At 39.6% G+C, this 17356-nt stretch overlaps 1 protein-coding gene across 1 annotated transcript in view; it reads right to left on the reverse strand.

Moving 5' to 3' along the window:
* Nucleotides 1-283: 283 nt before the first annotated feature.
* The window catches only part of TMTC2 (transmembrane O-mannosyltransferase targeting cadherins 2), a 585628-nt gene continuing 568555 nt past the window's right edge, over nucleotides 284-17356 (reverse strand). The window contains exon 12 of the mRNA XM_069228756.1: nucleotides 284-3283. Within this exon, the coding sequence (XP_069084857.1) occupies nucleotides 3104-3283 (180 nt within the window). The 3' untranslated portion in view covers nucleotides 284-3103. The remainder of the gene's footprint in view (nucleotides 3284-17356) is intronic.

Raw genomic sequence — 17356 nt, forward strand, 5'->3', positions numbered from 1 at the left:
GGGTAAGAGGAGTAATAGCATTGGTAACATTTTTGTTCATCTCTGGGATTCTGGATAGCCAGGACTTCAGGTGAAGCACGTAAACCACACCTAAGTCTCAGCTCTACTAGCAGGATTTCTACAGCGGTAAACAAACCATACGAACGAGACTATTTTTGCAATTGTTTCTCTTCCATTAATGCTGCTCATTTATTTACACACAAGAAAAAATCAGAAACTAGAAAATCATGAGGCTGCATAATTGTATGTTTGAAAAAAAAATACAACACTTCATCACGCCAAATTGTTATCAATTCTTTATTACTGAAACAAAATGGAAAATTATCTTTTCAGGCACATAAAACAATTATTTCTACAAAAAGGAAAGTCTACAAATTTTACAAATAGTATTTTTCTCAAAAAATAAAATTTTACTTTAGTAAACTTAGTTTGTGCTCATTTCAGCACAGTCTGAAATAATCTGCCATAATCCCTGAGCAGAGACATATATTTTAACACGTTGTTTGACATACTTTAAAAAAAGGTACTTAAGTCTGGGATGACAGGACACACTGGGATATTTTTGTCAAGGTTCATTCTTTTGCGGTTGAACAAACTCCGTTATTATTGATACTTTAAGACCATAGTAAACTATAAATCAATGGTGTCAATGAACAAAAAATAGAAGATCGGTTTGCATTAAAAGAGCAAAGGGCAGAAAAAGAGAATAGAAACAGGCACCCAGCAAATTCCAATGATTGTGCAATAGTAAAAAATCGGCATGAGATATTATGCTAATCTTAAAAATTAAGTTTGTATTTCAGACAAGTAAATGTAGAAGAAAATGCTGAAAGTCACCACCTCCTTCGCATTGTTGTTATACATATATTGATATGCAATGTTTTTAAATGTGCACTTTGTGATTAAGCGAATACCTCGAATCCAGGTTTCTCCAATACGATAGCGCTGTATGAGATTTTTACTCTTTTGATATGTAATTTATTTTCAAGATTATGAAATACATATCCAAAACCTGGGTAAGAGTGTTGCAAGAATGCTTTCTTAGTGATCACCACTGCTTACAAATAAAAACTTTAGCCCAGTTGCTGGACTCACTACCTACAGTAAAACATTTTTTTAAAGCAGCGAGGGTGACAAAAAATGCATGAAGTATCCACTGCGCCTTTAGTTGATTGGATTTCGCCAGATTTCAATGTGTAGGTTAAGACACTGCACGTCTGATCTGAACTTGTCCTACTCTGAACAATCAAAACCTTGATTTTCAGGTCTCACCATCAATCAAGCAGCCTTTTGAAACTTTCAGGTAAAAGACTGCAAAATGTAAGGTAGATAAACATGGGAAATTTAAATGGGCACATACATGTTGCATTGAGGATAGACGCTTTCAACTTGACAATGACATAGGTGGCAGAAACTGTTACACAGAGTGCTTGATCGGAGGAACTGAAAGAACAAGGGAAGTAATCCTATTTCTCAGATAGTGTCTATAGAAAAATATCATGTGCAACTCAACCTAGTTAAAATTATAAGTTGCAAAATAATTCTGTATTAAAAGAAATGTTTCCTCAAATTTGAGAAAGCAATCTTCAATAAATAAATAAATAGATTACTGTATTTTCTTCAAGGATTACACAGTAATGGAATGCTACTCCATATTTATGTAGTTCATCCCTATAAATCTGATGTCAAGAGCTTAAGAGAAACTGAATTCCATCGATAACTGGCATGTAAGTTATGCAAAGTCTTACTTCTGACGGCAAGCTAAAGCTGGACAAGACATTCAGTGACTGGCATAAAAGACGGTAGAGACTATAACTACACTGCAGCTAAAAATGTGTTATGTGTATAAGCTCTGGCACTCAGAGCAAAAACTAAAGTCAATTTAAGACCAATATCTGTAAAGTATCCCTCATATATTACACAGTTCAGTAGGACTGTGTTTGTGCATTTGAAGCTGCATGATTTTACTATTTGTTTATCTTTCAAGAAGATAATGATTTTAACACCATTGCCAATGTATAGACTCTGCCACTGATTCCATCACTAACATTGGCTTTGACTGTAACTGACGAAAGACTTCCATGTAATACAGTAGGGACTCTATTGTGTTCAAAGAAACCAAGTGATGCCTTCAGTCATGCAGCGATACTGACCATGGTAAACTATTCCCTTTTTGGCAATACTGATTTTAGCCATATTCCTACCAGGGTGCTTCTAGTTACAGTAAATTCACATCTACTATTTACTGCACATCTCACTAGAAGAAAATGTGTGTAAAACAGAAGTTGATCGTCAGAAAAAGCCTCTCATATCAATTAAAGAATGCTACATCGATTCGAGTTTGTGGTTCTCAAACTCGAAATGAGTTAGACTCAAGATTATGGCTCTCAAACTCCATATGCTCTCGCTTTCGCTTTTAAATTCAGACAAATTATTACACTAGCCTAGTGGTGATCTAGTAATGTTTGCGGTTTTTAAGGTCTACGTAAGGCATAGCCAAGGAGACAGTAAGCCAAATTTAGATAACATTAGGCTGATCTTAATTTAAGGCCAATCAATTATTTAGCACTTATCTACAGACAACCAAAATTAGTAAACAACTAAAATGGAAGTCAAACAAAATATACATATACATGGTCTATTAAACTGAAAAACAAATGATTGGATGTAGAGAAATAGGGTAGCATTTGGATAAATTGTGCACACATTGCATGTATTTGGCCAAGCATATGTTTGAAGCTAAGGTAATGGTTACTTTCAGGGGAATGTACACCATATACTTTGTTTGCTCGCTCTGTTTCATGGGCAGTGCATTTTCAATGATTGCAATGAGGCCATAAATGAATATGCTGTTGCTGAGCCTCAACAAGAAGACCTAAGTGCATAAAATGCACGACTTTGTTGCGGCCATTGCTAACACTTTTAAATCCTTCATAAGGTTCTGAAATACTAACTACCTCTCCTTTTTGGCAAAACTACAGCACCAGAAGCAGAATTATCTCCTAGCAGCAGTGGAGATCCGCAGATCTGTGCAGTTAAATTCAGTCCGATCTTGGAAAACTCAATTTTCCACAAAATACAATCTCCTTTTTCGTTCCTCGTGTCACGTTTTGGACGTTTTTAACCCTTGCTTTTCCATGATATTCCAAAGCTTGCGAAGATTTGATTGAGTGATGTTATCGTCAGGTTTGAAGTGAAGAGCCCGAAGGTAGTTAGCTTCAGCCTCTACGAGTTTACCATTGAGGTGAAGAATGGCTCCAAGGTTCATCAAGGCTGCTGGGTACTAGAATATAAAAAATAATAGTTATTGGCAAAATCTTCTTATGCTCTATAAAGACATTCTTACAATTTTCTTGCTTGCGTGAACATATATGGAAGTAAATGAACAGCTATCTACCTGTGACAAGCAAAACAAGAACATGTTGTTAAGTGGAGCTAGATGTACTGTGCTCGTTTTAGAGAATTTAAATATATTTTTGCACTGAGAAAATTCAGTACACTTAAACGTTCATTAAAATATACCAACAGAAAAATGACAAAGAAAACATATGATGAACACTGGAGAGTGAAGGCAGATTCAATGTGACATTAAAGATAGGTCATCGTGCTCTAAGCTCTCATGAGTATTCCATAGTAATACATGAACAACAATGCGGAACATCAACATTTAAGCTTGCAACTGGTTATTGTTAAACTGCAAAGCAAATGGTCAGTGGTTTGTAATACAACATACAACCAAAGGACTTCCTTACAAACCTGTTGTTTAAGATTCATCTAGTGTTCAGATTTACGGCTAGAAGAAAAAAAATACTTCTTAGGTAGTTGAATATTGCCCAAATGTGGTTATAATGTATGTCCTGCTGGGGCACAACTGTCCCACACTTAGACTCCAAATATGTTGCTTTAGCTGTCTTCAAATGTGCCGAATTTAGCTGCACAATGTCTTAGTCGCACAAACATCCAGCTATTGCACACTACCGCTTACTGGAACATGCTGGGTCTTAAATGACCTTCTCGTCCGTTCCTGTTGAGGCCAAATGAGATGTACAGCATTCTGAACCGATCTATTTGTACCCTAGGTATATGCCCAGCTGGCAGTGATCTGAACCGATGTAAATAACACAACATACCGAGAAGCATCGACCTCACATGTTATTCATGGCAAAATTCATTTGTTGGGGGGGGGGGGGGAGGGGGTGAACTGAAGTGAAGTCCACTGAGAGCAACATTTTGCTCCTTCTTCAACCTTTCCAGACAAATGGGAACGTCATCGGGAGCCACATTTCCAAGTAAGGCTTCAGGACCATTGTTTTTAAGATCTACAAAGGGTCAACTAAACCATCAAAGTGTACAGTACAGTGAAGTCTTGCGAGCATATGATAAAACAAAGTGCCAATCGTTTTTTGACATACGGTACTGTTATATATTTAGTCTGAACATGGATCGTCAGTGTTCCAAAGAATAGCCCACACTGCCAGGTACCTTCCCAAAGTGTGTAGCAAAGGTACAAACCACTGGGCTGAAAGAAAGACTTAAATCCGAGGGCGGGTCAAAAAGAAGATAAATATACATGTTCATAATTAGCTAATTTGAAAGTGTCATCCGCCTGGGGAAATCTGATAGGGTGCACACCCCATGCAGTTTTCTTCTGCACTCCTCTCAAGTTCGTGAGTCACTGCACGTCAGTAATTCACTGGTGAAAACAAAATGAACGTCTTAAATTACAAATCCCAATGCAAACAAGCAATTACAAAGTCATCTCAGAGCCTGTGAGTAACGGATTTATTCCACTGACAAACATCTCTCGAATAATTTTGGCATAAATGGAGGTAAAACACAATTAAAAGTAAACTCAGCAATAGAATCTGCAAATGAACCACTTTATTCCAGACCATTGATTTTTGGTCAGGTGGCTCTGGGTCAGGACTTGACATGAGCCAATGGTTCACTTAAAGGTAGGGCAGGTCTAACAGCACATGAGGCGATTCCACTGTACTCATTCTCATGAAGGGCTGAAACAGTTGTACTGCTAGGGCTCGGCAAACGAATTTATATAGCTCTTGAAAGGAAGACACTCAGCAAAAAGAAAGTCAAAACATTCTGTGCATTGGCTTTCTGCCAATTTAGCATTTTTTGGGGGGTAATTCTTGGATTCTATTATCAAATTACCTATAGAACAAAATCGGTTTTTTAAGTTTATTACATTGCATCACTGAGCACTGCAGATAAATTTACCTAAAGGAGACTTTCAAATAGCACATCTCTAACTTTTATATGCAAATACACCTCAGCAGTCTAAGTAGGGTGGCTGATGCCATCAATGGAACTATTCAAAGTCTCATCATACGACTAAACCAAACTTTAGCATTTGACATAAATAACCAGAAAGCCCTGCTCAACACCCTAACCTCACGAATCTTCAGTGACTAACCCCCCTACCTAACAGATTCCAGTTTATCCAAAAGAACAAGTAAAAATTACAGTGTAGCCCTGTGACCAATGATGTTCTTGAAGGCACCACTGTGTCAACTGCCATCATCAACCTCCACACATAAGTGATTAAAGGACACCTGGCCAGCAGTAATGCAAATAAAGATTCACCAACGCATGAGCAACACACAGCTCTACTGACATGGTGATATGGTAGTGATGCTGATGATGAAAAGACTGCCGCACTACCTGCGTATCGAAAGCCACCCCAAAACTAAAACCCTAATAAACAGAGTTTGCCCGGACAACTAACGACAGCACAAAAGCTCGTGTTAAGGATCAGTGGCCTCAGTGTCAAAAAGCACATTGCTAGGAAGATTCATACTGCTTGAGACTCACTTTCACTACTTTGCAGTCAAGGTCGAACACAACTTTAGAGCAATTATTCAAGCGTAGGTCCTAACACCACCTGGATGGAAGCAAGGTACTGCTCGATACCAACTCAGACGTGGCACCTTAAAAAAGGATCTCCTATGCTTCTGCGCAAGTGGCAGAGGCTGAGATGGATCAATGGGATCACACGGACTCCACTGAATGCCTCTGCACAGCTGCACAGACACCGTGATAAAGGGCCCTTCTGCCTGCATTATGAATTGGCATCGCTCTCGGTTTCCCACCAGATCTCTTGTAAAGGACAAAGCTGCTATGCGTGATGTACACACACATAGATGTATTTGTATAAGGGTTGCCCTTGGGACCTACTTGCGGGACGGACTGCCTTCTAATGGTGCACACAACTGCAACACCCTATCACAGCTGGAATTTACTTGCGAAAGGGATAACTATCGCTTCTTCTCAGGGGAAGAAAGTAAGCTGGAATCATCCATCCTGCTGGTTCTATTTCAACGGGAAGACGAGTCTCGCATGAAATTTATGATGTTGCTTTCAGAACACAGACGACGACTGACATCACTGGTATAGTTGGAAGGCTATTTCTTCCTGTAATAATAAGCATGTCAAATGCCTTCCATTGAAATAAAATTTCACCCTTGACATACAATCAAATGAGCAGCATTTATTCCTTTGAAAATGAAGTCCATGGGTTATAATCTCTTCAAAATCTGTATTCCGAATATGTTCAAGTCGTGATAATATTTTATGTTGAATGTATTCACTAAAACATCATATGGAATAGCAAACCTCACAGTATTTGATAAATCGCAAAACGTTACAAAGTACTAATTATCAAAATACCTATTTCAAATAAAACAACAGAAAAATCAACTGAAACAATCAACTACAGAAAGTTCTAGATGTAGGAATCCCAAAGGGGCTTTACCTGAGTGGCTGTAGCAACAGTCATGCAAAACTTGTTAAAGGTGTCCAGGGGTCTTTAAATGTGGCAATATAGACACATTTATAGAAAGCAGGACAGCCAACATGTTTTGTTACAGACATCTGCGCTAGGATCTTAAGGGTTGGTGACCTTTATACATTAGTCATGTTTCCGGCGTTGCTCATTAATATGAAAAGCGTGTCATTAATAATGAATGCTCACATTTTACCAATAGTATTGGAAAGTGTGATGGCTATGAAATTACATCATCAATTTGAACAAACGCAGTGGCAGAAGGCATTCGAAGTAATGTGGGCCAATATCCAGGCTGCAACACATCTGGGGTATGCATGGTTTCAAAATGAGATCTCTCAACACAGCTTGTGGGACGGGGTGCTATCAATGCTTGGAAATGAGCACAGCTATGTGCTTCTGGAATCCACACCTCCACCCTGGAATTTCTTACAAGTCAGATCACCCCTCTCCCCACATTGTAGATACATGTTTTCTTCTATGGAGAAATCATGTTGCCGTAGAAGAACGTTTCAAAAGACGTTAGGTAGACAGTCTATAAAAAGGAATCACACATGTTGGTTTCCAATGATACTAAATCAGGTTTTGTACCATAAAATATATTTTGTACCATCTGAACGGCCACACTTCTACAGGGAGTGCAGAATTATTAGGCAAATGAGTATTTTGACCACATCATCCTCTTTATGCATGTTGTCTTACTCCAAGCTGTATAGGCTCGAAAGCCTACTACCAATTCAGCATATTAGGTGATGTGCATCTCTGTAATGAGAAGGGGTGTGGTCTAATGACATCAACACCCTATATCAGGTGTGCATAATTATTAGGCAACTTCCTTTCCTTTGGCAAAATGGGTCAAAAGAAGGACTTGACAGGCTCCGAAAAGTCAAAAATAGTGAGATATCTTGCAGAGGGATGCAGCACTCTTAAAATTGCAAAGCTTCTGAAGCGTGATCATCGAACAATCAAGCGTTTCATTCAAAATAGTCAACAGGGTCGCAAGAAGCGTGTGGAAAAACCAAGGCGCAAAATAACTGCCCATGAACTGAGAAAAGTCAAGCGTGCAGCTGCCACGATGCCACTTGCCACCAGTTTGGCCATATTTCAGAGCTGCAACATCACTGGAGTGCCCAAAAGCACAAGGTGTGCAATACTCAGAGACATGGCCAAGGTAAGAAAGGCTGAAAGACGACCACCACTGAACAAGACACACAAGCTGAAACGTCAAGACTGGGCCAAGAAATATCTCAAGACTGATTTTTCTAAGGTTTTATGGACTGATGAAATGAGAGTGAGTCTTGATGGGCCAGATGGATGGGCCCGTGGCTGGATTGGTAAAGGGCAGAGAGCTCCAGTCCGACTCAGACGCCAGCAAGGTGGAGGTGGAGTACTGGTTTGGGCTGGTATCATCAAAGATGAGCTTGTGGGGCCTTTTCGGGTTGAGGATGGAGTCAAGCTCAACTCCCAGTCCTACTGCCAGTTCCTGGAAGACACCTTCTTCAAGCAGTGGTACAGGAAGAAGTCTGCATCCTTCAAGAAAAACATGATTTTCATGCAGGACAATGCTCCATCACACGCGTCCAAGTACTCCACAGCGTGGCTGGCAAGAAAGGGTATAAAAGAAGGAAATCTAATGACATGGCCTCCTTGTTCACCTGATCTGAACCCCATTGAGAACCTGTGGTCCATCATCAAATGTGAGATTTACAAGGAGGGAAAACAGTACACCTCTCTGAACAGTGTCTGGGAGGCTGTGGTTGCTGCTGCACGCAATGTTGATGGTGAACAGATCAAAACACTGACAGAATCCATGGATGGCAGGCTTTTGAGTGTCCTTGCAAAGAAAGGTGGCTATATTGGTCACTGATTTGTTTTTGTTTTTGAATGTCAGAAATGTATATTTGTGAATGTTGAGATGTTCTATTGGTTTCACTGGTAATAATAAATAATTGAAATGGGTATTTTTTTTTTTTTTGTTAAGTTGCCTAATAATTATGCACAGTAATAGTCACCTGCACACACAGATATCCCCCTAACATAGCTAAAACTAAAAACAAACTAAAAACTACTTCCAAAAATATTCAGCTTTGATATTAATGAGTTTTTTGGGTTCATTGAGAACATGGTTGTTGTTCAATAATAAAATTAATCCTCAAAAATACAACTTGCCTAATAATTCTGCACTCCCTGTATATCTGAATGCGAGATGAGTAAGCACAAATCAAATGTTGGTCTGTGATCAATGTGACCCTCAAGGATCGCATATGTAAATAATTTAGTACGGTTATAAATCATGGTTATGTAGCAGTCATTCACTTTCCAGTGGGGGCATGAAGTAATTATCACCAACAGATCCTATTTACTTACATAGGAAGATCTTTTTATGCTAGCAACATTGCATGCCTCACAGACTAAATATTCAGGTGTTCCCACCTACTTGTCTTTTGAAGGCTTAGGGAACACTAGCACTTTTTGCAACTGTGTACTGTTATGTGCCAATGTTTGTTCCAAAACCCCTGAAAGTGCCTATCTGGTGAGATTATTTTTCCATTTGTATTTAACGGTAATCAAAAATGTCTTTCTTAGCACCATCTTCCTTTGATATTGGGATGACTGACCTCTGATCACACATGGGGAGCAACTTGGATGACATTTGCCTTGGAGATGGCTTAAGCCTGCTTCCAACTGCAGTAAACCGTTCACTGCCTCAATATGTATTGTTTCAGAGAGTCAAACCTAGAACTGGGAGTTTTGAAAAGGACCTGTCACTGCCAAATCCCACTGTTGCTGGCGCTCCTTGCCTTTTGAGGAATGCTCTTGAGAATAACACAGGTGATGGTTGGGTCCCCAAAGAATTGTGAAAGCCAATGCATTTTTCCTCTTTCTTATTGTTAAAGAGAGGGTACAAGTGTCTACATGAAGTACCCAAGTTTCTATAATGCCCAAATACCTCATTTACAGACAACCGAACAGACAATCCAAGCCATTATGGTATCCGCTAGTCTCCTTTTAGGGGCTGGGCAGGCTTAAGTCTCAAAGCTCTAAGAGGTGCTGCAAATGAGGACATGTGATTCAATGCAGCACACTCAAAAACTACTACATTTAAGCACATACAAATGAATTTCCACAAATCAATAATAACTATTCCATAGGATATTACTATGTGGGAATTAAGGCAAATATGTACCATAAAGGCCTACTGAGAATTATTGCAAAAGAAATCCCTTTGTAGAAAATAACCAGTGTGGATAGAAGCCATCGTGACTGAGCTGAATCTTAAAAGCCTAGTCTGTGTACTGCTGGGGAGTCAGCTAAGAGAAGCTGTCTTCACAGTAGGTGGTTGCTGTTGTTTAGGGCTCTCTTAAGAATCTCTATTGCAATATATACTCAAACAGCAGTTTCTGATTCATACGGTGTAGGGTCTGCTGCCAGTAAGGACAATGCTGCAAAATGCAAATGACCAGATCTTTCATTGTCCTAAGGATGTGGATGATTTTCGCAAAATGTGGTTTTACACTCGATTACACGTGTACCCACTAATATAACATTGTTTAAACAAGTTTCCTACGACATACAGAAGTATGTTTCCTGAATCTTGTTAACAAGGTCTCAATTAGGGCCTAGCAGCCATCTTTTCTAAAATGGGTGCTTCCCTCTGCAAATTCCACTGTTACTTTTGCAGTACACAATCAAGAAGTCATTTTTGTTTTTTTTCCATTAACACTGTTCCTGTTGTGCTGAAGAGAAAACTTTTGATGACTACACAAAACTGTATCTGTTTCCAAAATGCATCGTTCAGCTCACTGTTCGCTATTCACTCACAATACCTTCCCTGTTGTTTAATGTCATTAGCAAATAGTGGGCAGAATCAATATTCATGTTGTGGAATAGCGTCTAGGTGCTAATGCAATATGCCTTTTAATAAAACAGTGCTCTAATTTGCTGGGAATGTCGCATTTTCGATCGCATCACAGTGATTCTGCTGTTTTAGTTGTTTAATGTGCAAAAATAGTATGTATATACAGTTCTTCGATTTCGGAGGTCAGCCATAAGAAGTTCCTAGAGATCTTTCCTTTGCTAATAGGGATGCTGTCCGTTTCTCTCTTCATTTTGCTTCCTACGTGGGACAATTTTTGAATTTGCACTTCTCTGCAATGCACTATACGCTGACAGCCTTTATGGCACTGACTCTGCATTGTCCTACTTTGAAATTTTGTACTTTAACTCTAACCATTCTGCAGATCTAGAAGTCAGTTGTCAATTACTAAGTGGGTCCCTTTACACTATCTGCTGTAATTCTGATTTTTTTTATGTGATGGTAGGTGCCATGCCTCGGGACACACTGCCTCATGAAACCAAGGTTTAACACCATCTACAATTCATTGAATTGTGGATGTTCTATGGAGGTCAATTTTAGGGCAACAATACCGCGGGTACCCGTGCCCACAAGGCCACAAGTGCTTGGTGCCAAAATTGAGCTAAATGGCCAGATAGAGCCTGTCAGGCACGTCCTCCCAGGTTTGGTACACTCATCCGTTTAATGGTTCCAAAATGGCATTGCACACCTTTTCCGGTGAACTCAAGAGATATAGAGAACATTTTCATCAGTTTCTCGCCCTTTAAAATGTCTTTAGCAAGTCAATATTTTAGCATCAAGAGGCTTTGATCAATTAATGCAAAAAGAGGCTTCCCCATCAGTCTTACTGCTTATTTGACAGGCAACAGAGAAACCCTTGCTAGAGCAAGGCACGCGGCTTAATGAAAAAGTGTTGTGACTGGGATCCTCTGGCCAAGGTCATTTTACTCAAGAATCCAGAAGGGAACCTCTCTCCCCTCTTCATCAATGCATTTATTTATTGGGTTTTTATAGAGCACATGCCTTAACTCATTAGGGGTATCCTGGCTCAAGAAACACACAAAAAACCTTCAAACTCAACGACTACAAAAACGTTGCTTGCTGCAATGAAGAGTTAAAAAAATAACCAGGTTTTTAACAAATTGCAAAATTTTGTAAAATTATCTCCTTGCACAAGGTAAACGGCAACCGATTCCACTGCGTCATTGCAGCCACTGAGTCCCACAGACTTCAAAAGAAAAGTGGGAATCTTGAGTAGAGGTTCGTCCTTAAAACAGAGATCTCTGGTTGGATGATACCATTGAAACTGCTAAGTTAGTGCAGAAAGTTGGAGGTTAAACATTGCCCTTTGACTTAGGCACATAGACTTGAAAAGTATGTGTTACAGGTAACAAGTCAACAGAAAGCAAGGCTGAAGTAATATGACTTCTTGGACACATGCGGAAAGCCGGCCTGGCCATATATCTCTGAAATAGCTGCAATATTTGAACGAGTCAAAGCTGCACTATAAAGGGAATACCTACAGGGGGGTAGATCAAAATATCTTTATACCGTTTCAATGTGATGCGGATATTAAACGACGTGCCTGAAGACAGGGGTTTAATTGACAAGGATAATTGCCAGCTTGTACCATGTTTGGAACTTTTGATACTTATATGCAGAACATGTCCTTTTGTAAAAACTACACAGCCGAGGACTCCAGAGTTCAGCTGAGCCAAGAAGAGCAGTAATCAAAATGCGAATCGGAGACAGCAAAAAGCATCCTTTATACAAATTAATTGTTTCAGCGTGTGCTTTAGCGAGGTCTCCGCGACCTGTAAACTGAGCAACATCACACAATCTGTCACTATGGAAAGCGTTCATCAAAAATCAATATTACACTGGTAAATCCGCGGGAAACTACGGTGCAAGCATAAGCCCGGAGGTGACTTCAAGCAGCTTCTTTATTATGACAGTCACCTGGAAGTATGTTATGGGCACTTGCTTTCATGCGCTGTAACACACTGTTACAGAGGGATCACCCAAACCACACAAGGGGAGGGCACCTCATGCGCGCGCAGGATTTGTTTCTATCAGGTAGTTTGCACGTGAAATGCGCGAACTCTATCTTTCTGATCTTGCGGTCCCTGTGGTGGTGAGTTGTAACTATTTCCATAACAGCATGGCCATGTTTCGTTATTAAAATCAATAAAACATATTTTATTAAAAAATAGATCTCAAAACGGGGACACCCCCATTAACATTCTAAACAATAATTTAAAAACACTCAATGTGTTTGTTCCTCCAAATCATAAGGGATCCTTAGACCGTGTTCATATCTTGAGTAATAACATCCCACACTGAGAAAAGGAAATACAACTATAATGGTACAATCTCATCATTCTTGAGGAAGGCAGAGCTTCAGAATAGTCTGGTAGCCAAATGTTTTAGGTTCGTCAATAAACAATTACGGTCAACAAATATCTCTTCACTATCACATTTATATTGAAGCAAGAAACATTACAATCTGAGTACATAAATTACTGAGAAGTGTCCGAAAATTAACAAAACTTTGAAATGAAGAAACCCCATTATGCAGTTAATACTGAAGGTAGACAAGCCAATCAATATTGGACTAACCTTTTTATTCTATTGTATGGTGTAAAGAGTAAAAAAAGAATGGAAAAACTATAATATCGGGGACCTCGTTTGAGAAAAAAATCCATAGCCACAAAGACAAACAGTTGAACAGTTAACTTCTTGGAAAAATTTCACTAACACCACAAATTACTTAGGAAGGCTAATCTAATTTCAGAAAATTACTTTAAAAGAATTTGTATCTTTAGCTGAAATTGCTGAGATTGTTCAGCCGTGAACACTAGAGTGTTGAGCAGGAGGATTATACGGAAGTGCACGGTTTTTATTACTAGAAGGGTGTTGCTGTCTTTCAAAAAGGGTGGCGCAGGTCCGCCTGAGCGACATCCCCAACCCCACTATCAGGGTTCCACCTGGATGACAGTACTCTAGTTCAGTCATCACCCTCTGCCAGACACTAGAACACTGATAGATTTGAACATGGCGGCAACGTCACTAGATTCGTCGAAATTTCAGACCACCCACTCAATACAATGAGGCAACGGCAGAATAAATGGCCACTTGCTATAAGTCCAAACATAGAAAAGTGTACTACTGTACTAGGTGTGGCGTTGGCAACAACTAAAGTTGTAGAACGTGGAAAAGAGAAATGAAATTGAAGTCATAATCTGAAGGTGCCCGACGTTGTGCTTCAACATGGCAGCAGACTACAAGGGCTGTGGAGGTTGTACATTGGCTCTTTTTACCAGTCATGACTAGGTGCTCCTTTATAGTCAATAGCTCTGGTGTAGGTGCTTTGGCACTAATAGGGGGAAAATGCAGCATTGGAATTACAGCTAAATGGCATACTGCATGCAGTTACAGTATACTTTACATTTTTCTTGCATATTAAAAAAGTGCATTGCCTACAGTCATCACTTTATCCTGTTGCATACAGATTCACATTGTTCCGTGTAATTGTTCTAGGACTCTAAATTGAGTCACTGAAACAGTAAATATTTAAGAACTGTCTTGAACAGGAAATGCCATCTTAAACAACACTATTTGTCTACTAATGGCTGAATAAAAAGACTGGGGCCATATAAGTAAGAGGGCACACTGGACCTGTTCGCCCGCAGTCCACTTTTATTTTGGTGCAACTGTCACAAACTGAAACTGTGCACCCTATTGCTGATAGTGCGCCCCTAGGACCGATGGGAACTAGTGCATTGGTGAAAGACAGAGCAGCCATTCCATCTTTCACAGAGCGCGCTGCCTGCACTTCAAGAGGAGGGCAGCATAATGGATAACTGCACCCACCTGAATGTAATGTCCATGGGACCCTATTTACCCCTTTAAGAGGACAGCCCTCATGTAATACACTTTGTGTGCCATCTTTTTGTGGCATGCAGTTAGGGTACCTCCTGAAGTCCCTCTTCCTCTTGGCCCATGGCCATAATACAGTGCGAGCACTGAGGCAAAGTCGTTCATGATCCTTGCAAATGAGATAACATTTTCTTAAGACAGCACTAGTGCTGTATGCTTGCTGTTGTTATCTCTATTACAGACTGAGTTGCACAAGACGCTGCATTTTTTCTGTAATAATACAGTGAAGTTACTGGAAATAGTGAAAGGCCCATTGACCACAAAGTGACTTCCCCTTAGGTTGACTTGTTTGTGCTTTTCGTCCTAAAATCTAAATACAATAAAAGCTCTATAATTATGTGTTTTAGCCATCATATTGGTCTTTTTTTTTTATATTGTTTTAGTTTCAGATATTTCGTTGATTCAAATTCGTAAACATGAGTAAAGCAGGTGGTAGCAGAGGACCTTTACCTCCTGGCAGAGTGTTGCTAACTACAAAATCTGAGGACTCCTTCAACAAGGAAAAATGTGTCATTTGCCAAATTATTCTGAAGGAAAAGCTAACATCAACTGTGGCTGGACAGAAGAGAGTTTGAGATGCTGGAGAAATACGGCAAGAGGAGGTTCACCGAAGACTGAATCTGATGGGTAAAGAGGATCAAATATTATATCATTAACAAGTGCTACAGGTCTTACACAATGGAAAAAAAGCCTGCGAAAAAATACTAGAAACCAGGGAATCGCAACAAGAATCCGGATCTTCCTGAAAAAGGGACGACAGCCAAAAACCATTGCCTATCCACTTAGAAGATTGATGGCTACACCTCGCCCACCTCCAACAACTGATCAGAAACCAGAGGATCTTCAATGTGTTATCTGTAGTTTAACCAGAAACAGGGCCAAAGGGATTGACTAAAGAACAAAGTAGAGTATTTGAGTCTCAAAGGGCATACATGTTTTAATCTGCACCTAGCTTCTTCCAAGATTAAGTTTTCAGTCTGATCAGCTGATCTAAACAGCAAGGTGAATGTATCTGCAGCGGATTTGGGTGCCCATCCAAACTGCATGCGTGCATACATTTGAAAATATACATTTAGAATAAACTCCCAACAGCAACGTAACCGCCAGCCTTCAGTTAAGTTTGCACTCTTTGAAAAACCAAATTAAGTTTCAAAGGTACTTGAGTGCTGGCGACGGGTTCCCATTGATCTATAATAATGAAATTTGGATTTTTCTTCTGAGAATGTACAATGAGAGAATTCGTTTTTGTCAGTCTAACAAAAAGAATGAGCCACTTATGGTGTTCTCAGCTGATACGACTCCTGGAATCCTTGTTGCCAAAATAAGATCACAGGGTGCAGTAAAATCAGCAGGAACCATTTTAAGAAATGTCCTGCAAGATTTTGATTATGACTTTGAAGATAAAGGCGAAGAAGTGTAAGACAATTCCATGAACCGACAGGCTTATGTGGTGCACATGTACTGTCTTTTCCAGATCATGCTTTATGAATTATATCACGGCAAAAAGAAAACTCTGCTACACGTGATGACTGCTCATGCAATCAATGACAAGTGCAAAAATAGAGATCTAGTCACTTCAATTGATAGGATTGGTCGATCAACAAGTTATTAAGACACAGAACAAAGCAACTTGTTAGCAGCTCATGCTGTAAAATCTTGTCAATCCGACAGCACACCACTTCCAAGTCACTTTACCAGGAAAGGATTTACAATTCCTGCTTTTGATAATTTTGGTTTTGAAGACAGCTCTTCGTCTGGAATATCCAGCACACCTGATACTGACATGGTGCTTTTTCAAGACTATGCCAATGAAGTAGCTGCTGGAAAACAAGCTGTGTCTGCTGTAGGCATAAACAAATGAAGGTGCAAACTTATAACCCAACTGCCTTGCCAATGCGTGCAAAATCACTACAAGCCATCAATATGTCCCAGTCTACCATAAAGTTCAAAAGTGGCTGAGGACATGGATCTCCTACCTGATGATGCAGGACGCAAAGCTGATTTAACTGAATTTATCATATCAATAATTCTGTGCTGACTGAAAGAGGATGAAAAGCCAGTTCCTCCATGGGCTGGAATTCATGCTCTGATCTCCTAGAATATCGTCCCACTGAAGAAAGTTGGGTTTTTACCAGAAATACCATCTCCAGACACAAACTACGCAACAGTATACACAGCTTTGAACAAATTCCAAAATGTGCATGCTCAGCTTGAAGACAAAGCCTATCCTACCAATTTTCTGCAATGAAGGTGTTTTCTGAATTGTAGTTGACATTTGTATGAGCAACCCAGTAGAATTTGGATCTATGTCCAATGATGGGTATTTTCCACATAACAAAAGTTATGTTGCGGCTTGCAGGAGGTTGTCTCAGTGGATATGGCATAGACAATGCACCTATTGAGGTTGAAATCTTTGGAAGCAAAACTGTCCAGTCAGTATTGAGCGGAACTCATTATGTTTTTTAATTGCAAGGTATGCATACCACAGCTGAGACTATGGAAACATTGCGCTGGAATGCTTTCTAGAACATGAATGCCAAATTAGGTTTTGCATATCTTATCTCAGAAGTGAACAAGGCACATGGTACACTTAATTCAAAAGGCATAATGCAAAGCCAGGCAATGTTCAGAAAACTCGGTTCAAAATTATAAAACCTGAAAATCCAAGTTTGTAGAGTTTGCCAAAGAACGTGAAGAAAAATCAGAACTTGCAAGTACTGGAGAAATATTTACACAATAGCTCTAGTAAAGAAACTTGGTAC

Source organism: Pleurodeles waltl, chromosome 4_1 (assembly GCF_031143425.1).
Source record: "Pleurodeles waltl isolate 20211129_DDA chromosome 4_1, aPleWal1.hap1.20221129, whole genome shotgun sequence".
In the NCBI taxonomy this organism is placed as follows: domain Eukaryota; kingdom Metazoa; phylum Chordata; class Amphibia; order Caudata; family Salamandridae; genus Pleurodeles; species Pleurodeles waltl.